This window comes from Natator depressus, chromosome 27 (genome assembly GCF_965152275.1).
Source record: "Natator depressus isolate rNatDep1 chromosome 27, rNatDep2.hap1, whole genome shotgun sequence".
NCBI lineage: Eukaryota > Metazoa > Chordata > Testudines > Cheloniidae > Natator > Natator depressus.
Genome location: NC_134260.1, coordinates 15,109,651 through 15,132,034, shown reverse-complemented (window position 1 = coordinate 15,132,034; position 22,384 = coordinate 15,109,651). Strand labels below are relative to the sequence as shown.

Genomic DNA, 22,384 nt, shown 5'->3' with positions numbered 1-22,384 from the left:
CCCCCACTCGGAGTCATTTCCTCTGTTACATCGCAGCTCAGAAGCATCCTTCTCCCTCACAGCTCTGTCTGGAGCAATCCCAGGCAGTGACAGAGCGTTATAATTATAATTGAGATGACGTCCCCACGTCCTGTAATTAACTGTGATCTACAGGGGTTCCCAAGTGTGGTGTCAGGTGCCAGTTTCCTTATGGATTAGTAACCGGGGAGGAATTCTGAGCAGACGGGGTGAAATTCACCCTGGGTGTAGGGCGGGTGGCCAGTCTCAGTTGAAGTGCAGTGGCAGCTGTCCCGTGAGGGCCTGCTCCAGACCCCTGCAGCCTGTCAGGGCTTTGCACACTTGCCTCATGGGGGTTCTCTGCGGCAGCTCATTAAGCACCAGGATCGCGGAGCCAGAAACACATGGGCAGTGCTGCAGGGGGTGGGGATGGGGGAGAACCCAATGCAAACCTTGCCCCACCTGTGCACCAACCGCTCCCTGTCCCCAAGCTCCATTAGAGCACACGGGAGAGGGAGCCTGTGTAGCTTGTCCTGGCGGAGAAGGTGAAGAGGGCGCCGGTGCTTGTTCACGGTCTGTTTGGATGCTGCTGAGGGCACCAGAATTGCTCTCTGGAGGAATGTCTGTGAAACCTCCCTTCTTACCTCTGGCTTTGTCATTCCTCTGGCATGCTAGACCGTGAGTGTCCCACGAGCCTCTGCAATGCCTGACTCTAGTGGGGCCGGGGCCTGTTACCGTAGTACATACTCAATAACAAGGGTTTGTTATCGTAGGGTCGACTATAACACACCTAACAAACAAGGCTTTGTTACTGTAGGGCTGCTCCTGCCTGCGGCCTTCAGGCCTGTTTCTGTTTTGTATGGAGGCAGATACCCGGTCCTGGGTTGGGGAGCGAGCTGGGGGCAGGGGCAGGGGCAGGTGTGGGGGGCGGGTACCGGGGGAGAGGGGGTGCTTCTGCCTCTGGCCAGTGCTGAGAACTGTTACTACCGGGGCTGCCCCCAGCTCCCTGGGGCCAAAGCTGCAGCCCCCCCATTTGCTCCCCAGCCCAGGAGGGGGCGCAGAGCTGCCCCTCCCCAAGGAGGCCTCACCTGGGTGCCCACGTCCAGGGTCCCCAGGTGTGTCCCCGTGGCTGGGGGGGTCTCTCGTGGGGGCCCGTCCCGTCCCACGCGCTGTCTGCAGCACGGACCCCCCCATCCCCAGCGAGCCGCCGCCGCAGAGGCAGGGGGAGGGACCGGGCCTGGAGCCGCCCCCGGGAGGAGGAGACGCCGACGGGGCTGAGCGGCCCCCCCCGGCCCTGCCGAGCCAGACTTCGCTGCACACCAGAGCTGCCCCCGGCCTCGGGACCGACCCGTCCAGAGCCGCTTCCCCCTCGCCTGGGACGGGGCCAGCACCGGGACCCGAGCGTCTCGGCAGCGTCCCCTGGGCGCCCCGTCCAGCATGAGCCGCCAGGGCATGGCCGCCCACACCCAGACCCGCATCCGCACGGAGCGCTTCGCCGACAGCTACACGCTGCTGGGCCGGGAGCTGGGCAGGTGAGCGGGGGCTGGAGGGGTCCCCCATGGTGCCCCCAGGCTAGGGACCCGCTCGCCCCGCAGTCACCGGCCCGCAGCAAGGAGAGGGGGGCTGAGTCTGGCAGGTGCGGGGTGTGTGTGTGTGTGTGTGTGACTGTCGGTGTGTGTGTTTCACTTTGTACGTGTGTCAGTGTGTGTGTGTGTGTGTGTGTGACCGCTCAGCTTGTGCTTGAGTTGGTTGAGCAGTGTGTGAATTAGCTGGGGGGGGGGGGTGTGTGTTGCTGTGAGTGAATGGCACGGATGTCACTGTGTGTGTGTGTGTCAATGGCATGGATGTCGCTGTGCGTGTGTGTCACTGTGTGTGTGTGTGTCAGTGGCCCGGGTGTCGCGGTGTGTGTGTGTGAATGGCCCGGGTGTCTCGGCCTGGGGACGCGTAGGCCAAGCGCTGTTTTGGGGCCTCGCCCCCCGGCTGCGAGCGCCCGCGGTGGGGGCCGCGAGTGCGCGGTGGAAGTTGGTAGCAGGCTCCAGGCCCCCGGGGGGGCGCGATGTGTGTGGCCTCGCTGGGGCCGCGCTGCTGGCGCCCACGTGCGGGGAGCGCTGAACAAAGCTGCCCCCGTGGGCGTCACAGCCCAGGGCCACTGAGGCAGGGGACAGGCCCTGAGCCCGGGGCCCTGCAGGTTGTGGCAGCAGCTCTTGGCTGAGAGCCGGGGACGGCAGAGGAGGTGATGGAACCGCCAGATGCCGCCGGGCCCTTGGGGTTTGTCTCTCACTCTGCCGCCTGGAGCAGGCATGGGGAGGCCTCCTTGCAGGCACCGCCAGTGTCCTCAGCTGACCCCTGAGCCAGGCTTGCAGCAGGGAGCCGGGCACAGCACGGACTGGGGCATGGGGGGGATGCCACTGGGATCCCCCTCCCCTCTGGGGCCTGAAATAACCCGTGGGGGGCATGGAAAGGGCCTTTCCTGCCCATCTCCTCGCTTCGCTGGTGCTTCTGGCACCAACCGAAAGTGCCCAGGTCGGGCTGTGGCGTCTGGGGGAGGGGAAGGAAATACAGCAGCTTCTGGTGAAGGAAGAATCTCTTGTTGCACAAACCGCAGCCACACACGGGGGCAGAGAGCCCTCCGCTGGTCAGAGAGCCTGTAACCCTCCCCCCGCCCCCAGGCAGGGAGCCTGTAACTGTCCCTCCCCCCTCCACCCACGGGGCAGAGAGCCCTGCACCCCCATCTCTCTGAGACCTTCCCCCTGGCGCCTGGCTTTGTCAGATGCTGGTTTTCCCGCCACTGAAGTGCCGTTTGGCTGTAGCTGCCCCATGTCAGGCCGGGGGAGCTGGTTGCAGGGAGGCTCCCCAGCATTTCAGTGCTCTGCAGACTGTCGGAAGCCGAGCGCGGTGCGGTTTCTTGCTCAGAGCAAGTCCCTTGCTACCTGTTGAGTTCCTGCTAGCGAAGAGGAGACCAATCTCCCTGTGGCGTGCGGCTCTGCACAGAGCGGAGTCAATGGGTGCTGGGCAGGTGGCGTGCCCTGGGCATAGCACGAGCAGCCACCGGCATGGGGGAGCTCTCTGTGTTTAGCAGGCTGCTGGCACTCTGAAAGCAGCCCTGGATTCCCCAGGGCTGAGGCCGGAGCCGGTACCCACCCTGGCTATCTTTAGCAGCACAGTCTGTCCGGGACAGACGGCTGCAGCTGGGTTCTTGTGGCGGAGGCTATTTCTGAGCCGGAGCCTGATGCCCTCGCGGCCTGGGCCAGGACTTGGCATCTCACCCTGTCTGAGCCATTGTGCCAGCCGCCTCTTGCCCTAGTCCACACTGGCTGCTGCCTGCCCTCAGCAAGGGGATGGTAGCACAGAGGCTGCCCCCACCTTCCGACCCTGAGAACGTCACCCTGGGAGCAGCCCGCAGGGCCTCCTTTCCGTCTGTGCCTGTGGCCCAGGGGCCAGTGCGGCCCTGTTTCTGGCAGAGCCACGAGATAGGCCCAGCTGCCCCGCCCCAGTGTCTGAGCCTCACAGTCACTGGTGGATTGTGTCCCCCCAGCCTCCCTGTGAGGAAGGGAACAATCATCTCCATGCCACCGCCAGGGACTGAGGCCCAGAGAGATGAAGGGACGCAGCCAAGGTCACATGGGGAGTCTGTGGCAAAGATGGGAACTGAACCCAGGTCTCCAGTGTCCAGCCCAGTGCACAGTCCTTGTACCTCTGGGACGAGCCGAGAGACCCCTAGTGGGTGGCTGTGTAGCCCCTCCCCGCCCCTCAGGGAGTGGCTCTTGCTCTCCTTATGCTTTTTTTAAAGAAGAATTTAAGCATGAAGTTTCGAGCTTGTGAAAGTGAGAGACAAACTGCCCATGGCTGGAGCCGGACCTGGTCCTAGGCAAGCTTCCTGCAACAGCTCTACTGATGCCTCTCTACCCCGACCTGCAGCCCCTGCTACTCACCCGAGCTCCCTAGACACAAGCTCTTCTGGTGCCCCACAATCTTGACTGACAGCCCCCTCTCCCAGCCATTCCTGTTCTGGGTCTCTCTCGAGTGGGGTCGGCACATCAGGCTGGCCTGGGAGGTGCATAAGGAGGAGCCAAGATGAACCAAATCCAGTCTTATGGGGAAACACCTGCCCATTGGGTGGCACCTGTGAGCCCAGAGTGCTGGGTTCAAAGCAGCTGGGCCCTGCTGGGCTGCACAGCCCCCATGTCCATCCCCTGGCACTGTCTGATCTGAGCAACACTTCGAGGACCCACCCAGGAGTCCAGCTGAGCACAGAGCTGGGAGCTTGCTGGTCCCTGCATTTCCTGGGCACAGAGGGAAGCAGAAGCGGGGGGCTCCTTTCGGGCACCTAGCCCCTGGCCTGCTCCCTGCATCATCCTCAGGAGCTCGCTGGCTGTGGCTGCCTCTCTGGCTTTGGGAGCACAAGCCATGGAAGCAGGTGGCTCATTTCCTGCAGGAGGAGAAGTGGCTCCAGGCGGATCTTGTCTCATCTGCCCCAGCTTAGCACAGGACACCCTGGGGATGAGCCCCACAGTGTGGGTCTGCAGAGTAGGGGCTTGGGTCTCCTTCAGCTGCCCTGGCTGTGGGGTCCAGTGAGGAGCAGTTGGGGTGGGGGGTGTCAACTCCTCGTGCTGCAGGGAGAGAGCGAGATGCTGACCCGCTGCGGCATGAAACGTTCCTGCAGCGCGACGCACTCGTGTCCAATTTCCGCTCGCTCAGGGGCAATGAACAGGCTCCTGGGGACGGGAGGCCGTGAATCCTGGGTCAGCCCAGGCTGGGCACATGGGGGAGACAGCTGGTTGATCTCCTGGGAAGGGAGCTCCTCTAGCTGGGTGGTGGCTGGAGCAAAGGGCTCTGGGGCTGCTGGGAGGGAGGCAAAGGGCATCCCCCTGGGCTGGAATTCCAGTCGCTGCTCCTGCCCCACTTCTCTGTGCACCTGACCAGGGAGGCCAGGGGCTCCCAGGGTCCCCAGGCTGCATGGCAATAAACTGGAGGGTTCATCCTGGAGGAAGGGCCCCCCCCCCAACTGCTTGGCCCAGCCCAGGAGGGTGCAGAGCGGCTGCTGCCCATGCCTGCTGCAGGGTGTCAATGACCCGCAGGGAGCCCCGGGCTCAGAGAGGGGAGTCCTGCCATGCTCCTGCCAGTCGCCAGGTGCCATAGTGGCTGGGGCCAGCTGAACAGTGAATTGGACTAGCCCACGCCCCAGTGGTCCCTGGAGAGCCCTGGGACCCAGGGCAGGTTGTGTGCCAGTGGAGAGCCAGCTCCCAAAGGGGGACTCCCTGCTGGGACGGAGCTGGGGTGTGAGCAAAGGGCACCAGGGCTGGGCTGGCAGGGGGCTGCGGGCAGGACTGAGGGGCCCTGGCAGAGCTGTGGGCGGGGGGTGGAGCTTCCTGGCTGTGTACAAGCAGCCAGCCAGAAGCTGTCAGAACCTCTCGGTTTTGGGCCCGATGGTCTGAGTCGGTGCCATTTCCAAACGTTCTGGGGACGAGCGGCTGTCGCCAGAGGTGGCCCTGAGAACAGCCGAGCGGCTTGGGGCTGGGCAGGAGCCAGCTCTCCAGTTCTGTCCAATGGTGCAAACGGGGGAGTAGCCGGGCGAGGGGTCTGTCATCTCTCGCTAGCCTCACCCAGGCCACTTGTCTCTGGAGCCCGTGGACAGGGGATGGGCGGCCTGCCTGAGGGGCCAACTCCCTAAAAGGGCCTTGCTAGGACAGGCCCCAGACACTGCGTGTGGCAGGTCGGGCCTGGCTGGGTGGCCTGGCCTGTGACGCGCCAATTGACGCCCGGGGACAAGGGCTAGGTCCCTGGGTGGCTCCGGCTAATTGGGAGCAATTTGCTCTGGCTTCCTCCCGCTTTTCTTCGGGGCCAACGACGCGAGACAGGGAGAGACTCGGGCTGTGCGAGGGCCAAGGTGCTGGCTGATGCACGGTTTCCTGGCACGGCACGGCACAGCGTGGGGCCGGCTGGCAGGGGTGAAGGGCTGCATGCTGGGGGCTGCTTCGTGCCAGGAGGGGGTGGCCTGTGCCAGCCGGGAAAGCCCTGTCTCTCTCTCTCTCTCGTAGCCAAGGGGCAGTTTTGGTAGGGCTGGGCCGGGGCTTCGCCTGGAAGCCGGGTTCTGCTGGGGCTTATGGGGTGGTTGGAGCCAGAGCTGGGGGGCGAGGGTGAGTGCTCGGCTCCTCTGGCTCGCAGGAGGGGCTGCCACTGTCTGGTTGTGGCTGGAGCCGTGTGGGTCGGTTGGGACCCACGTGTATGGCATGAAGCAGCCTGTGGGGGAAGTGCTGGCAGGTCTCTGAGCTCCTGCTGGCTGCTGTCCCTGGGTCTCCTGGGGCCTGGTGGGCGCAGTGCAAGTGGGCCTGTGCCCGCTCCCCTTGGGGCTGTGGTTGCGGCGCCCTGTGCGCTGGGGTTCTGGGGTGCCCCCAGCTGCCACTCGCTGAGGAGCAGAGTCTGGTGCCTGGGACACGTGGTTCCCCTTAGGCGAGGGGTTCCTGGAAATGGCAGCAGGGAACCTCTCTGTTTACACGGTGAGATCCCGGGATCCTGGCTCCTCCCTGCCCCGCGTGACCCTTCTGCCTGCAGGGCGGGAGCTACCCCTGCCCCTGCTTGGTGGCTTCTTCCCCCCAGGTGCAAATCTGCAGGGCGCTCCCCTGGCAGGGGGATGGGGGCATCTGAGTGGCTCTGGGGCTGGCCCTGGGGGAGCTAAGCTGCAAGTCGTGCTCCTCCACAGGGAGGGGGCCCTGTGGATACCGCAGGTCCCAGAGGTCCCCAGCCAGGCTGTCACTCTCCAGCCCCAGAACGCAGCTGTGGATAATGGGGATACCAGGCCGTACCCCTGCTCAGGGGGCTACAGGGGAGCTGTAGGGTCTCCGCAGTGCTGGGGGCCGGGTTGGCAGTCGGGGTGCATGATGCTGGGGAGGCCTGTGCACCCCCTTCTCAGCAGCAGGGCTGGTGCCCTGAGTAGAGCCATCTCCGCCCTCCCTCGGACCCAGGCCCCTGTATGCTCCACCCTGCCGGGCCCCCCTGTCAGCGCCCGCCCTGGGCCTGGCACCGCCGGTGGGTGCAGGCCATGGCAGGGGAGGCTGAAGGTTCCTTCACTGGCCCGAGTGCCGCTTAAACCCTTCGGGCCAGCACCCTTAGCCTGGCTGCTCCTTCATCTCTGTGCCCCCAGCTTCCTGCGGGAAGCAGGGGCTGGGGCATTTGCACAAAGGGGGCTGCTCAGTCACAGGCGGGGCAGGGGGGTGTACCCCCGTGGGGGAGAGGAGCGTGGGCCCTACAGCCTGTGGGGGACGGGCAAGGGGTTGGGCCCAGGGCTGGGGGGCGCTGGTCCCTGAGTCGCGGAAGCTGCACCTTGTGGTGACTCTCACAGCTCAGGGGCTCGCCGGGGCGGGGGCTGGCTGCGAAGAGATGGGGAGGGAGGGCAGGGGGGCCGCGCAGCGTGGGGAGGGGGCGTGGTGATGGAGGGGCCGGGGCCAGCCCCTGCTCAGTTCCCTGATGGCTCCTCTCCGCAGGGGCAAGTTCGCGGTGGTGAAGAAGTGCCTGGAGAAGGCCACGGGCCGGGAGTTCGCAGCCAAGTTCCTGCGGAAGCGGCGCAAGGGCGAGGACTGCCGGCTCGACATCATCAACGAGATCGCCGTGCTGGAGCTGGCCGCCCGCAGCCCCCACGTGGTGGATCTGCACGAAGTCTACGAGACGCCCGCCGAGATCGTGCTGGTGCTGGAGTGGTGAGTGCCAGACGGCGGCTCGGGTCGGGGCTCCTCGCCGCCATGGGCCTGGGCAGACAGGGCCCCCTGCCCCTCACGCCTCGGCCCCACGCTGAGCCCAGCAGGGGCCCCACGCTACCTCACCTCTTTGCTGGTCTCACGGCCCCAGCCCTTCCGTACGCGCCCCTGGCTCTGCATCGCGAAGGCTGCAGGCTGGGCCCATTCCCTGGTTCAGCCAGTGGGGTCGGCGGGGGCAGGACCCTCTACAGAGCGGGGCATGGTCTCAAGTTGCAGTGGGGGAGGTTTAGGTTGGATATTAGGAAAAACTTTTTCACTAGGAGGATGGTGACGCACTGGAATGGGTTACCTAGGGAGGTGGTGGAATCTCCTTCCTTTGAGGTTTTTAAGGTCAGGCTTAACGAACCCTGGCTGGGATGATTTAGTTGGGGATTGGTCCTGCTTCGAGCAGGGGGTTGGACTAGATGACCTCCTGAGGTCCCTTCCCACCCAGATATTCGAGGATTCTCCTTGGTGCTGCAGGGAGGTGTCTCTGATCAGGGCCCTGCAGCCTAGAAAGTGTTTCCCAGGGTCCTAGCACAGCCTGTCCATGGAGTGCGGACAGGGGGTACCTACAGGCTGCGGTGGGGCCTGTGTCAGGGCACCAGCTCCCTGCCCTGCCTGGCACCTGCACTTGAAACCTGCTGCCTCGGCTGGCTGCATGGCTGGGGCTGAGCGCAGCAGGAAGTGACTTAACCAGAGCATGTCTGAGAAACAGCCTCAGCCCCGTTTCTCAGCTCTCTTTCCGGGCAGCTGCTGATCTCGGGGCCGCATCCTGCCCGCACGGCTCCACCACAGGGCCCTGGCTGGGTCCCCAGAGAGCGTGGCTTCCTGTCTGGGGCCTCTGCACAAACCAGGCCAGGCTCACTTACCGGGAAAGGGACCCAGGTGGTGCCGGGACAGTGACGTAGGGACGGGAGCAGCAGGAGACAGGAGTGACACACCGCAGGGCTGAGGGGACGGTGGGGCTGATCATGGGGTGGAATGGAGCAAGGGGGACCCTGTGCTGTTGGTGGGGGAGGGCTGGTTCTATGGGTCCGGCAGCCCCCTGCAGTGGGAAAGGAGCTCTTGCTACTGGCAGGGCCTCTGGACGGTCCCATGCTCTGCCCTCCAAAGGCTGGTGGATCGGGGCAGTGTGTGGAGGGGTACCAGCCCAGCCTGCCTGGGGAGCACCCTCCCAGGGAGGAGGGAGAGCTCGACCTTCATGTCCCTGTAGGGACTGGACGGAGCAAGGCCTAGGGGGTATTCTTCACTCAGGCCGGGTCGGAACCGGTGACCCAGAGGTGCTGGGACCCTCCTAAGTACCCCCCTCACTGGTCCTGGAACAAGCGGGAGGGGCTGGGCTGGGGCTGGCTGTTGCCGGCACGATGCCATGGGCACGTGAGGCAGGCTGGGCATCTGGGTAACGAGCATGTTGGGCATGGATGCTACCCTGGGCCCCTTGCGCCAGTATAAACACCCCCAGCTAATTACACAGCCCTTGACGTGGTGCTGGCAGCAGGCACCTGCCCAGGTGGCTGGGGGACCCCATGAGACCTGGGCCTTCCTGGCAACTGCACCCCTCCCCGCTGGGCACGCAGGCGGAAACAGAAGCTTGCAGCTGCTCTGGGGATTTTCTGAAAGCGCCTCGCTGGCCCTGTGGGTCTTGGGTCCACTGGAAAGGCGGATGGATCTGCTCCCCAGCTGGCCCCTGCCCGCTGCCGGCGCCCTGTGCGGCCGCTGGAAAGGTGCGTGGGTGGCAGTCTCTGAAACGCGGCGCTAGCTCGGCCTCGAGTTCCCAGAAGCAGCCAGTGGTTTTGTCCGTGTTTTCTGCACCCAGAACGGGGCTGTGATCTGCTCTCGCTGTAACCACAGCATGAGGTGAGCTAAGCAAACCTGCCCGTCCGCACGCTCCCTCCGCTCCTGCAGTGGGGCTGACAAGCCGCATCCGAGATCAGGGCCCCCAGTGCGCAAATGCAGAGCCGAGCACAGTCCCTGCCCTACAGGTTTCAAGCTGACTAGACAAGACCAGGGTGGGAGGGGACCAGAGAAGGGAAGGAACAGGCCCAAGGTCCCATGGCAAGTCAGGAGTAGAACCTAGGTGTTCAGACACCCAGTCCAGGGCCCTCACCACTGGGCCTTACTGCCTCTGATGTCCCCTAGAGAGTCCCCCCAGATTTGGGGAGCAGCTCAGCCTGGAGTGACCCCTCTGTGGCCTTGCCCACACTGGGGACTGGCCCCAGTTCCTGCAGTCACAGAACCCATGGCTCCCTGCCTGGGCCAGCTGCTACCTTGCCCCTGTGCTCAGGTGTGCCGAGCGCACAAAGCCAGGGCACCAGGGGCAGTGCCCTGCAGCCCCAGAAAGCCATGATCTGCCCCCTCCCTTCCTGGCTTCTGACGGGGGCCACAGGGCGTGGCTACCCACTAGCCTCCCGCGTGGCTGAGCCTGGCATGGCAGGCACTCCCGGTCTCGTGGGCTCAGCCCTCCAGCTGACTGCCTCAGAATTCAGTCCCCTTCCAGGGTAACAAACCAAGGCTGCTTTCACCCCACTTGGGCTCCCTTCAGGCCAGTCGTCTCAGAGTTACCTCCCTGCCTCCGGACTAGAGCCCCGCGTCCCAGGCACCTTCCCGGAGCCCCTGGCAACCTGCTGCAGCCCCTCACTCGGGGCCAGGGCTGGGCCCAGCCCAGCCCAGCTGCTCGCTGTGGTTCCTCTGCTCAACCTGAGGTCTCAGCTCCTCCAGGGCCATCACCCCTCTGATCCCAGCCAGCTGGGGCCAGCAGCCAGCAGCTCCCTTTAAAGGGCCAGCCAGCCTGTGCTGGGGTTAGCTGCCACGATGCACATTGCTGGACTCCAAAGGGGAAGTCTGGGAAGAGGATCCTGGGGTGGCAGGGCCGGGGATGGGCAAAGACCCACCCATCCCACTGGGGCACCTAGACTGGGGCCTGCTCTGAAGCCGTATCCAACCCTTCCTGCCCTCACTGGTCCCATGGGTGCAGGCTCCCCAGGGAGGTTTCTGGCTCTCCCAGTTCTTGCAGGCCAGCCCCTGGCTCCCTCCCAGCCTGGGCCTGCCTGGCACTGTGACCCCTTGCCAGGAGGCTGGGAACAGACACCCTGGGCGAGGAACCAGCCCGGCGGGCGCCCAGGAACATGCGGCATCCTGGCTGTTTGGGGGTACCTTGGGGTCAGCAGCGTGGGAACGAGCAGCTCCATGGGGACGGTGCCGTGCTCCCTGCGCCCCCTGCCAGGGCTGGGCCTGGAGCCGGGCGCTGGGGCAGGCAGGGCCTTGCCAGGCTGCGTGCACGGCCCTGCCCTCTGGGCGCTGGGGCTGCTGCTGTGGTGACATAACCAGTGAGTAGCAGGCTGGGTGTTGGCCCCGGCAGCTGGGCCAGGAGAGTGAGCTGCTAAGAGCTGTCTCCTGGGATCCCGGCAGGAGGGGGCCGGGGTACGGGGCCCTGGGGGGGCTGTGCTGACGCAGGGAATGGGGGTGGAGCCCTTCCCCGAGGGGTCCCCGCCTGCCTGCCATTTGTGAAACAAGCAGACAGACTCAGGACGCCTGGGTTCGACTCCCAGCACTGGAGGGGAGCGGGGCCGAGTGCTTAGCACCAGGGGTGGAGGGGGAGGCTGGGAACCAGGTGCCAGAGCTGTGCCTGCAGTGGGGAAAACGGGGGGGGGGGTTAGCGTGTGCTGGGGGGGTGGGGGTTAGCGTGTGCTGGGCAGGGGAGCACATGCAGGTGCTGGCGGGAGCATTTGCCGGCAGGGCTCTGTCCCCCCTCACCTGCCGTCCCCCCCCAGCGCGGCCGGCGGGGAGATCTTCCAGCAGTGCGTGGCGGAGCAGGACGAGGCCTTCACTGAGCGGGACGTGATCCGGCTGGTGCGGCAGATCCTGCGCGGCGTCGCCTACCTGCACCAGAACAACGTCGTCCACCTGGACCTGAAGGTACCGGCGAGGCCGGGCGGGGGAGGGCGGCTGTTCCTGCCCGAGGCGGGGCTGGCACCTGCCTTGCTGGGGGCGTCCGGGAGGGCGGTGTGATGGACACAAGCTTGGAAAGGGCTGGTTCCCCCAGCAGCCTCCCCTTGCCCCGGCACCAGGGCCCCTGCCCTCGGCTCACTCCCTGCCCCTGCCCCGCAGCCCCAGAACATCCTCCTGACCAGCAGCAGCCCCCTGGGCGACATCCGCATTGTGGACTTCGGGCTGTCGCGCCGGGTGGACGCCGTGCGGGAGGTGCGCGAGATTCTGGGCACGCCGGAGTACGTGGGTAAGTGGCACCGCGGCTGGCAGCAGAGGCCGGGGACGGGCAGGGGGAAGGGGGCGGGGATGGGGGGGACGGGACCATCCCTGTCGGGCTGCAGACAACGGCCGTGCACTCACGGGGGTGAATCTGCCCCAAGTGCCTGGGTTCTGAGCCATGTGCCCAAGGGCCCTGGCACCTCGCTCCAGCAGAGACGGGCACTGGGCATGGGTCCTGCCACCCCACCCCGAGCCGGTTCAGCCCTGTGCTGAGCTCGCTGCGCAGCTGCTGCCCCCTCCAGTGCCCCCCGCTGCCGGCCTGGGCGCCCTCCTCACCCCGGGGCAGAGTCGCTGGCAGAGGCTGGCACCAGCGGCAGGGCCCGTAACTCCCGTACGTTTCCCTTTGCAGCCCCCGAGGTCCTGAGCTACGAGCCCATCAGCACAGCCACCGACATGTGGTAGGTTTCTGGGGTCCCTTTGCTCTCTCCTAGGGGCACGCGTCAGCTCTGGCCTGTTGTGGGTCAGGGTGGAGGGTCTGTCCTTTCTCCTGTGGGGCGGGGGCAGGGTAACGGCACACGGGGGGGCCGGTGCTAAGAGGCGGCTGGTGGCGTCCCCCTGCCACAGGTCACCAGGTAGCTGCAGCGTTTGCTTGCGGTGCATCATCTGCGGAGCTGAGTTCCTGCTTGTCCTGGCACGGGGCACCCCGGGAGAGGGCGCGAATCTCCCCTGCCCCTGCCGATACTCTCCCCCCAGAAAGCGCTCTGCCCTGCCCTGCCCTGCCCTGCCCTGCCCCGCCCCCAGTGTCCTCGGCCCCTCACCCAGTGGAGGGGTGCAGTGCCCACTTGTGGCATGACCAGTACTGCAGTTGGGGCCTGCTGGGGGGCTGGGGGGGGGGTGTACAGGGCTAGGTCCCCTCCATCGGCCCCCCCAGCTCTGGGAAGGACTCTCAGCCTATGGTTGTGAACCTGCCAGCGTCCGGCAGAGGCGTGGGGGTGCCAGGGGGCTCAGCCTGGGGAGGGGCCGGGAGGTGAGCACAGCCACCGAGTCTCATGGGTCTGGCCTCGGCTGCGGGGGCTGTGCCACCCTGTCGGCTGCTCCTCCCGTCACCCACAGACCAGGCGGCTAACGCCGGTGGGAGCCAGGCCCTGGCCCGCTGGGCTCCCCGCGGGCTCTGACCCCAGGGCCTCTCCCCAGGAGTGTCGGGGTGCTGACCTACGTCATGCTGACGGGCGAGTCGCCGTTCCTGGGTGACACCAAGCAGGAGACCTTCCTGAACATCTCGCAGGTGAACGTGCAGTTCCCGCCCGACGTCTTCCAGGGCATCTCTGCCCAGGCCATCGACTTCATCCGCTCCCTGCTCATCAAGAACCCCAGGTACCTGCCGCTGCCCCCTGGCCTTGTGTCACGGCGTCCCCGGGCGATGCTCTGGAACTGCTCCCCATGAAGCCAGGCAGGACTCTGGGGAAGTCTCCTTTCTGGGAGCAGCCTGTCTGCAGGACACACAGCTCACCCGGCTCCCACCTTCCTGGGTCTGACCTCAGAGCATTCAGCATCCTCTGCCCCTCCGGGCGCTTCCCGCAGCGAGTCCGCCCAGGCGGGGTCCTGGGGAAGACAGAGGGTCCTGCCCCCAACTTCGCAGTCAGACGGGACTCCCAGCCAGCCAGTAAAACAGAAGGTTTATTAGACGACAGGAACATGGTCTAACACAGAGCTTGTAGGTGCAGAGAACAGGACCCCTCAGCTGGGTCCATTTTGGGGGACAGTGAGCCAGACAACCACGCCTGCCCTTCACTCCATGTCTCCAGCCAGCCCCAAACTGAAACTCCCTCCAGCCCCTCCTCCTCTGAGCTTTGTTTCTTTCCTGGGCCAGGAGGTCACCTGATTCCTTTGTTCTCCAACCCTTTAGCTCTCACCTTGCAGGGGGGAAGGGCCCAGGCCATCAGTGGCCAGGAAACAGGGTGTCGGCCATTCTCTGTGTCCAGACCCCTGCACACACCTGTCCTCTAGGGCTCTGCAGTGATCATACACCCTTACCCCACCCCCTAGATACTTAAGAACTGCATAGGGGAAACTGAGGCACCCCCACACTATTCAGAGGAAACATTAAGAACAGTCCCACTTCGTCACACCTTGCCACGCCAGCCTCAGGCATGTGGCACCCGGGCCAGAGCCTCCTGCCAAATACTCGCTCCCGGCACCTGGGGAGATCAGCCCTGGAGCTGGCCTCGCTGGTGTCCCTGGGGAGGGGGCTCGTTGCTTGGCTGTCACCACTGATGCGAGCACGGTGTGGGAGGAAGGCCGGGCTCTCGGAGCTACGGGAAGGCAGAGCAGCCCCGGGGCAGCGATGCGGGCTGGGGGCAGTCGCAGGGGTAGGGCCGAGGACTCCTGGGCTGAGAGCACTAATCCCCTCCCTCCTGCCCGCAGGAAGCGGGCCAAGGCCGAGCAGTGCCTCCAGCACCCCTGGCTGGCCCCGGCCCCAGCCTCGGCGGTGGAGCTGGTGTCCCCGGTGCGGGCTGAGACAGAGCAGGCCCCGGCGAGCGAGGGCAGCAGTGGCCCCGAGGAGGACAAGGAGCTGGTGCTGGTGGCCTCCTACACCATGCCCTGCCCCTGCCGGCAGCTGGGGGGCCTGGAGGGGCGGGAGACGGAGCTGCCTGGGGCGCGGAAGCCGTTCCCAGCCCTGCAGGAGATTGCCCAGGAGCTGGTGTGCTGAGCCGGCCGCCCGCGCCCCCTCTGCCTGCTGCCTTGGAGAGCAGCGAGCAGGACTCGCCATGGGCCTGCTGGGCACATTTCCGAGCCTGCCCCGGACTCGGGAGGGACGGACCCCTGGAGGGGTGGCCTCCCTGGGAGCAGGAGCAGCTTTGCCTCGGTCCCGGGGGAGGCAGACAGGCACCTGGGTCGCTCTGCCCCGCAGCCGCGGCTCCCGTGTACATAGCGCTGCGGGGGAGGACGGAGCCTGCCAGACGGGATAGGTTGGGTCACTGGGGGGGAGGGGAGCCCCCCACTGTCAGTGATGGGGGACAGGAGCACCCGTTACCAGCAGGAGCTTGGGGTCACTGCCCCACAGAGCTGGACCAGGCAGCGGCTGCAGGAGGAGACCGAGCCCCTGTGGCCTATATGGGAGACAAACACCTTGGAAAAGCCCTGGGGGTCACCCCTAGATCCCCACAATTCAAACTGCAAACCGAAATCTGCGGCAGCTTCCCCCAGAGTTGGGCAGAGCAGCTGCTGGCGGGAGCACAGGGCCTGGCGGGGCGGAGGCTGCTTCAGCTCCGAACCCGGGAAGCTCCATTTGGGGGCTACGGCACAGGGATGCCCCCCCGTCCTGGTGTGGGGCATGGAAGGGCCCCACGGCCTGGCCCCGCCCCACCCAGCAGCAGACCCAAGCTTTGCCTCTTGTTTCTGAATTAGCAAATAATGTACTGGTCCACTTGGGCCGGGGGGAGGTCCACTGGGCCGCAGTGACTCACTGTTCTGTGCCAACGTGCTGGACGCGTGGAGAGCCCTGGTGAGGGCAAGGGGCAGGTGGCACCAGGAGGTGGTAGTGCCACCAGATTTCCACTGACGCTCCAGGTGCCGATTGCAGGGGAAACTGGAGCAGCCCACGGTCTGCCTGCGTTCACACCTTGGCATCAGGCCGCCAGGCAGGGACCGAACCGGGAGCTCCTGCCAGCGGGCGCCTGGCCCAGCAGGTGGTGCCATTGGGCTCCCGCTCAGGGCAGCCCGTTGGGGCAGCAGCCAGGGCCTGGCGCTCCCAGCTGCAGCCGCGCCCGGCGCTGGGCTTGGCGGATGCTGCGGCCGCGCTGCCAGGTGCTGCCGCTTGCCACGTGGTTGCTTCATGGCTTTGAAATAAAGGATTAAAGTTTCTCTCTCTAAAAATGTTATAGCTCCTCCCCCAGGGGATTCCCATGGGCCCCATGCCCCACAGGGGCCCCACACACTCACCCAGGCAGGCACAGAGCCTAGCTAGGGCTGGCACAACCGGCCTCTGCCCCAGGGCTACGGCCACCCCAGCAGGGCCCACTGCCTGCCTCTCCCCGCCAGATGCAAGCCCGGGCTCCATGCGAGCAGTTTGGGCAGGGCAAGGGGGGGCTGCCAGTGCAATGGGACGGGGAGGAGCAGTGTCCCAGGCCCCAGTGACCTGCTGACTCTGGCCTCGCAATCCCTGGCTTTGAAGTGAGCAGGTTGCAGAGGCTCCCCCAGCCGCTGAGGGCTGAGGCCCCGTCGGGGCTGCAGTTCCGGCCGGCACAGGTGGGCTCAGCCCCCGCGGTGCATAGGACGGGCGGTGCGTTCCCCGGTGCGGCGAGCTCCTGGGAGCCATGGCAGAGCAGATGGCCATTGACTCGTAGCCCCCAGTGCCCGCGTGGCAGGGCTGGGCCAGGCAGCTCCTAGCCTGAAGTGCTGAGCACCTGACTCCCTGCCAGGGCCATGACAACAGCCCAGCATCACAATCCCACCTGGGCGGCACGGTGCTGCTGGGCTCAGGAGCCACCCAGGGGAGCTCAGCACGGTTTGCTGCTCTGCCAGGCGGGCACTGGTTCACCCCTTTCCCCTGGAATGCACCCAGGAAATGCCCCGTGGCTCTGAGGATGTGCACATGGCAGCACAAGTGATGCCCCCATCTCAGCCGGCGTAGCTGGCACTGGTGGTCCATGGCCTGACCCATGCCCAGCCCTGCGTGTGGCTGCACTGCACAGGAGCTGGGACCTAGGGCAGAAGGAACAAACCCGGGCACCCACCTCCCCATCCTCCCTGGGGCTGGCTCTTTCCTCCAGCTCCCCTGCCTCAGCTCCTGGGGCAAGGGCTTGGTGGCCGAGCCACCTCCCCCCAGGTCGGCGGGTTGCACAGGGCAGCTTCATCAGTCTCTGCTCCCACATAAGGTGCAGTGAGGAGCTAAGTGGCTCCAATTTCCTGGAGCCCCGCACAGCCCTGGTAGGCAAGTTCCTGCTAGCACCCAGTGCCTGCTGGGCAGCCCATCTCCATGCACCCAGCCCCTGCCAGGTACATGCAGCCCACACACCCAGCGCCCCCCAACAATCCAGGCTTCCTGCACAGGGGTTGTGCCCCACAAGGCTCTCATGGCCACGTGCCCTGGATGAATGGCCAGCACCCCCGCAGCTCCTCCCTGGGGCCTGCGGCTGAGCACAGGGGCTCTGACCCACTTTGGGGCTTTCTTACCACTTGGGGGGCTCCACATGGCACCAATGGCCCCCAAGCACTGCAGCTGCCCCTTGGGGGCGCCTGCCTGTGGGAGCTCTGCTCCCGCCCCATGGACCCCAGCCACGTGGCCACGAGCTGATTGGCTGCCTGCCCGCTGTGCCAGGAGGGAGGCTGATGCTCGAAGTGGCAGGCAGTGTGAGGCCCTCAAGCCCCCCCGAGATTTAAAAATCCAAGCGAGCGAGGACTCCCCTGCTCCAGGGAGCCAACCCCCGGGAGCTCCACTCAGCAATCCAGGCTTTGCCCAGCGCTGTCTGCACTGGGTCTGGGTCCCAGCTGCCCAGTACTCTCTGGGGTGAGTCCCCAGGAGCCATTTTCCCCCCATTTCTGCCCTGCAGCCTTTGTGCTCCCGCTGTGATCTGACCCCCTGGCTGGGTGTGGGGCATCCCAGCTGCAGGTGCAGCCCCAGGGCGGGCAGGCGCCAGCGCTAGGCCCTGCTCTTGAAGAGGCTGCACCAGTCCCGGTCTCTGCTGTCACCTAGCGAGCACGCGGCAGCATGCACAGGCCTGATCCCTCCGTGCAGAGCTGCTTGTCCCTCCCCGGGGCCAACAGCCCCTCGCACTCAGGCCTGGCCTAGCTCTGTCCTGCTGCCAGGGCAGCCGCGGCCCCTGGGCCCAGCCGAGGGCGAGGGGCTGCAGCCGGGGAGCCCGGTGCAGGCAGCCGGGAATGGAGGCTGGGGCTGGCCAGGAGAGGGCAGTGCGGCACCAGCGGTGGCTGGGGCCCTGGTCCAGGCTGGGATGGGGAGCAGGCAGCTCCCCCCTCTGCCCCTTTTCCTGCTGACTCTGCCCTGGGCATTTTCAGGGGCAGAGCTGGCGCGCAGGAGCCCACCCCTGCCCCCACCTCGTCTGTATGTCCCCTGGCACCCAGCCCACACCACCCCCTGAGCAGGGGAACCACGGGCCCAGGCAGGAGCTGGCACGGAGCGCTCTGGGCTGCCAGTATTCCAGGGAGGATGCCAGGACGATGGCCACGCCTCGGCGCAGAGGAAAGGCCAGGCTCCTTGCTGTCTCCCCGCACAAAGGTCAGGGCTGGAGCCTGGGGCCCCGCTCAGGGCTGTAGGTGCACGGGCAGCTGGGTGCCATAGGGTGGGCAGGGTAAGCTAGCCAACAAGGCATGCCCGGGGGAGGGTGAGCAAAGCCCCCCCAGCTGCCCCTGCATTTACAGCCTCCGTAGCTCCGTGCCACCCGCCTGCCTCCCCCTTCCCCCAGCTCAGGCTGCGAGGTGGGGCCCCGGCCCCATCACTGGTTAGCCCACAGGGGCTCTGAGGCGCTGGCCAAGGTTGCCCCAGGTCTTGTCCATCCCCCTCGCAGTGTGCAGGATCCCCCAAGCCCTCCTCCGCCCCAGCCTGCCCCGGCTGTGCCCAGCCCGCCAAGTGGCGAGGAAAGGTGGATTGAGCAGCCAGCCCCAGGGGCCTCCCTTCATCTCCGCCTTGAGCAGCTCTCTTAGAAACGGGCCCCCAGTCGCAGGTGAGGAATGGGGTGGGGGCTTCCCCCACTAGGCCAAACCCCATCAAATGGCAGGGCAGGGGTTGAGGCACAGGAAACGCCCCTGCAGCCGTTAGGGGCTCCTGTCCCCTGTGGTACTGAGGGCAGGGCAGGGCATGCACCCCACACCCCAGCATTCGTGGGGGCAGGGGGGAAGGGATGGTGCTGTTGCCCCGTTCAGAGGAGTGGGGAGCAGGGCTGAGGGCATGACGGGGGGCAGGGTGAGATGCCAGCGCTAGTGGGCGAGGGGCACTGTGCTCCAGGGGAGGGGCCCGGGTGCAGCGTGTCCTGCCAGGGGCGGTGAGCCTCCAGAGGAGATACAGACTGTCCTGCTCTCTTCCCCGCCCCCGGGCTGCTATTTCCAAACCCTGGGCTCCAGGCCAGGGGATTCCTCGCGGTCCCAGGCCCTGGCCGGTGCCCGCACTGGGAGGAACGCGAGACCTGAGGACGGAGCAGGGTTCGGCGCAACGGCCCAAGAGGCTGCTCTCGCCCACAGCTCCTGGGCCCCAGGAAGTGGCTGAGGGGGCTGCTCACCCAGCCCCATTGCCCGGGGGCCTGGCCGGAGCAGAGCTGCACCTGGCTGCCGTGAGGCTAATGCAACAGGCAGCATGCCCAGAATCGGGGCAGGAGCCAGGCTAGCCCTGCCCCCTCCCCTGGCAGCTCCCCCCATGAACACCCCAGTGCAGCGGGTCACTGGGTCTCCAGCTGTGCAGGCCTGAGGGCTGGCCCGGCCGATGGTGGGGGTCTCGCCCAGCCCAGGAAGGGGAAGACGCTGCCCAGGGCCAGGCCTAGACACACCCGTGCGCACAGGGCATGCCGGCGGACACTGTTCTACCGAACGCAGCATGTGGAGCTGGCCCAGTTGGCGTGATAAAGGGCCCCCAGCAGCTGGGTGTGTTGGAGGGGGGGCCACGGCCTGCACAGTACGATAAGCGATGGCCCTGCAGGGAGCTCAGCCTCTGGCTGCGTGGGGCCCGCGGTGCTGAGAACACGGCCCAGCAAAGGCGGGGCGACCATTGAAGACAGATGGGGGCACGCCCTAGGGTATGGGTTAATCTGGGGGCTCACAGCTGCACTGCTCCTGCCTGCAGCCAGCAATCAGCAGCCACGAGGGCTGGTGCCCCTCAGGACAGCAGTGGGGGAAGGGTTCCCCATTTGCTCTAAGAGCAGAAAACAGCAGGAAAAGAGTAAAATTAAGCAGGATCCGCCCCCGGGGAGCCGAGCACTGACCTGAGACCGCAGGATGTGGGTGAAAACCCGAGTCCCATGGGGCTAGCAAGCACCAGCCACCCTCAGCCCCACACACTGGCCCCGCTGCGGCAGGAGGGTGAGGCAGTGGATGCAGACAGGGTTAATCAGCCTAGGGGAAGCAAGTCCCCAGAAAACTGCTTGCCCCCCTTTAGCCAACTCCCCCTCTCTGGCCAGCAGAGAGGGGGTTGCCCAGGAGAGGCCAGCTGGCCAGCAGTCTCCTCAGCCAAAGGCCGCGGCAGGACCTGCTGCATGTGGGACAAGAGCCGACGGGGCTGGGCTTGGAGCCCCCAGGCCCAGAGAGGAGGACACCCAAGAAACAGCAAACCTGGGGGGGAGGTCAGGGCTCCCTCATGGTACCGATGGGCCATGTCTGGCTGCAATAACCCAGGGCGCACTCAGGACAGACTTATCTGTTCCACAGGCAGAGCCCTGGCTGGAGGCTTCCCTCTGGCTTTCTGAACAGCTGGCTGCGGGCACAGGCATCCTCGTCTCCAGCCAGCGCTCCGCAGGGTCAGCGCCCTGCCCGGGCACCAGCTGCGGCTACAGCACCCCCAGCAGCAGGGCACGGGAGGCGGATGCTGGCTCAGGAAGCCATGGTGGCAACACGGGCAGCTAAAGGGGAAGGAGGCAGCTGCTGGCAGCAGGACTCTCCCTCCGGGCCTGGTTTCTGGTGCCCTGGGAAGGGTGGTCACTGGGTTAGAGAAGAAGCTAGCTGGTGGTTTTTTGCTCCCTAGGCTCCCCCTGCCAGGCCTATACGGGGAGCCCCCCCCAGCGATGAGATGACAGCCAGCAATGGGCTGATACTGCAGGCGACCCAACCCAGGGCCCTTCTGCAAGGCGAGCAGGGCCCAGGACAGGCCCAGCTCCCTGCAGGAGCCAGACAGCTGGAGTGGGGCACGGGCACGGACTGGCCCCTGCCAGCCAAGACAGACCGAGCGCTCCAGAGCGGTGAGAGGAGAGGGACCGGCGCCAGGCAGTCACAAAACCAGCTGCGAGTGTTGACCGAGGTGTGAAGAGCCAACTCTGCTTGGAGGGGGACGAGGCAAGAGTGTAGGGGTCAGAGTTAGCAAGAGGAAAGTACCCGGGGAGGGTCCTGCCTGTGCCCTGGGCCAGGGTGCAGGGTGAGCGAGAAGCCCCCTCCCCCGGACCCACATCCAGAGCTCCAGGCCGCACACCCCTGGGCCAGACCCTCTGGGCTCACAACAGCCAGAGGCCAGCCACAGCTGCAGCATTTTTCACTGGAAGGATCTCAGGCCGCAGAAACCCAAACACGGGGCTCAACCCGACTCGGCCCTGCCCGCCCTGGAACGCGACGCCCCCCGGCAGCTGCGGCAGGGGCTCAGGAAAGCCCGGAGGGGAAACACAGCCCCTGCAGGCGGGATCCAGCCCCTCCCAGTTGTCCTGTGTGGTGGGAGCCCCGATCAGCTCGGCAGCCCCCTTGGGGAGGCATTCGGCTCAGGTGAGAGGCTGGGCCCAGGGAAGGACGCCCTCGCGGGGCTGGAACCACCTGCCCTTCGAGGAGAACAGAGGGAGCCACTAGCTGGAGCGCGAGTCAGCCCCAGGCCTGTTAAACCCCAAAATCACACTCCAGGAGGATATAAAAGTTGAGCTTTCGTCCCCCACAGCCAAAGACTTGTTGGCAGGGGCTGGTCTCCCTGCCTAGCGACACCTCCGAGAGCCTCAAAAGCGCTGGCTGGGAGGGGCAGAGTGACATATACTTAACTGGGGAGGTGGACAGGTCTAGAACAGGACTGACAAGTGCCATTCCCTACTCTGCACCTGACCAGAGGCAGATCACCGGCTCTGGGAGCTCACGTTCCGGATTCCCAACTTGGGTGCTCGGTTAGACGAGTGCCCTTTGATTAATTAGCTGCATCTGTCATCCCCCGCTTGGGTTCCATCGCTCACTGCGGGATGGAGGCAGAGCTACCCAACCGCACCTCATCGACCCTGCCGTGGGCCAGCAAGTGCCTCCTGGCCTCTGCCCACCATGTCCAGATAGCAGAGAGCAGCTCCAGGCTGAGACGGCCTGCTCTGCTTAGGGAGGGGAAGGCCCAGCCTCAGAGCCATGCTCAGTGGAAGGAATAAATGCAGACAGCTCAACTCCAACACTGTAATGTGTACCGAGCGTCACAACAAGGCCAGCAGGGTAGTTAGTGTTACTGCTTCGGCTGCAGAGCAGACTTCATTTAAAACAGGATTGTAAACATACAGTAAAATCAACATGTAAACAGAATCAGGCTCAATGACTGCAAATCCGTGTGCACATCCCACACCTCCCACAATGCAGTTCCTCCCTGTGGGATATTTACACAAGCTGTGGCTAGAAAAACCCAGCTGTACCTGTCTGCCCCACCCCAGCCTCGCTCGGACATTCGGTCTGTTCCTTTTAGTGCTCGCTGCACGCTTTTCTCACATGACTTCGGAGAACCCTGCACTTTATGGCGTTTCCCATTGGACGGCCAGTTTTAAAAGGATCCAGTCACTCTTTCATTAGTA

General features: G+C 65.6%; 1 protein-coding gene across 1 annotated transcript; it reads left to right on the top strand.

Moving 5' to 3' along the window:
• The first annotated feature begins 1,296 nt into the window (after positions 1–1,296).
• Positions 1,297–15,736, top strand: LOC141978423 (serine/threonine-protein kinase 17A-like). Its single transcript, XM_074940503.1, has 7 exons — positions 1,297–1,529; positions 7,479–7,691; positions 11,501–11,645; positions 11,838–11,964; positions 12,346–12,394; positions 13,131–13,310; positions 14,361–15,736. The coding sequence occupies exons 1-7, from the start codon at positions 1,435–1,437 to the stop codon at positions 14,644–14,646; spliced, it is 1,095 nt and encodes a 364-aa protein (XP_074796604.1). The 5' UTR covers positions 1,297–1,434; the 3' UTR covers positions 14,647–15,736.
• Positions 15,737–22,384: the final 6,648 nt, after the last annotated feature.

What these genes read in the sequence shown, in the direction of transcription:
- LOC141978423 (XM_074940503.1), top strand. Translation starts at nt 1,435, where the DNA reads ATGAGCCGCCAGGGCATGGCCGCCCACACCCAGACCCGCATCCGCACG. An exon ending in TCGTCCACCTGGACCTGAAG is followed by an intron (nt 11,646 to 11,837) that starts GTACCGGCGAGG and finishes CCTGCCCCGCAG; the next exon opens with CCCCAGAACATCCTCCTGAC. An exon ending in AGCACAGCCACCGACATGTG is followed by an intron (nt 12,395 to 13,130) that starts GTAGGTTTCTGG and finishes GCCTCTCCCCAG; the next exon opens with GAGTGTCGGGGTGCTGACCT.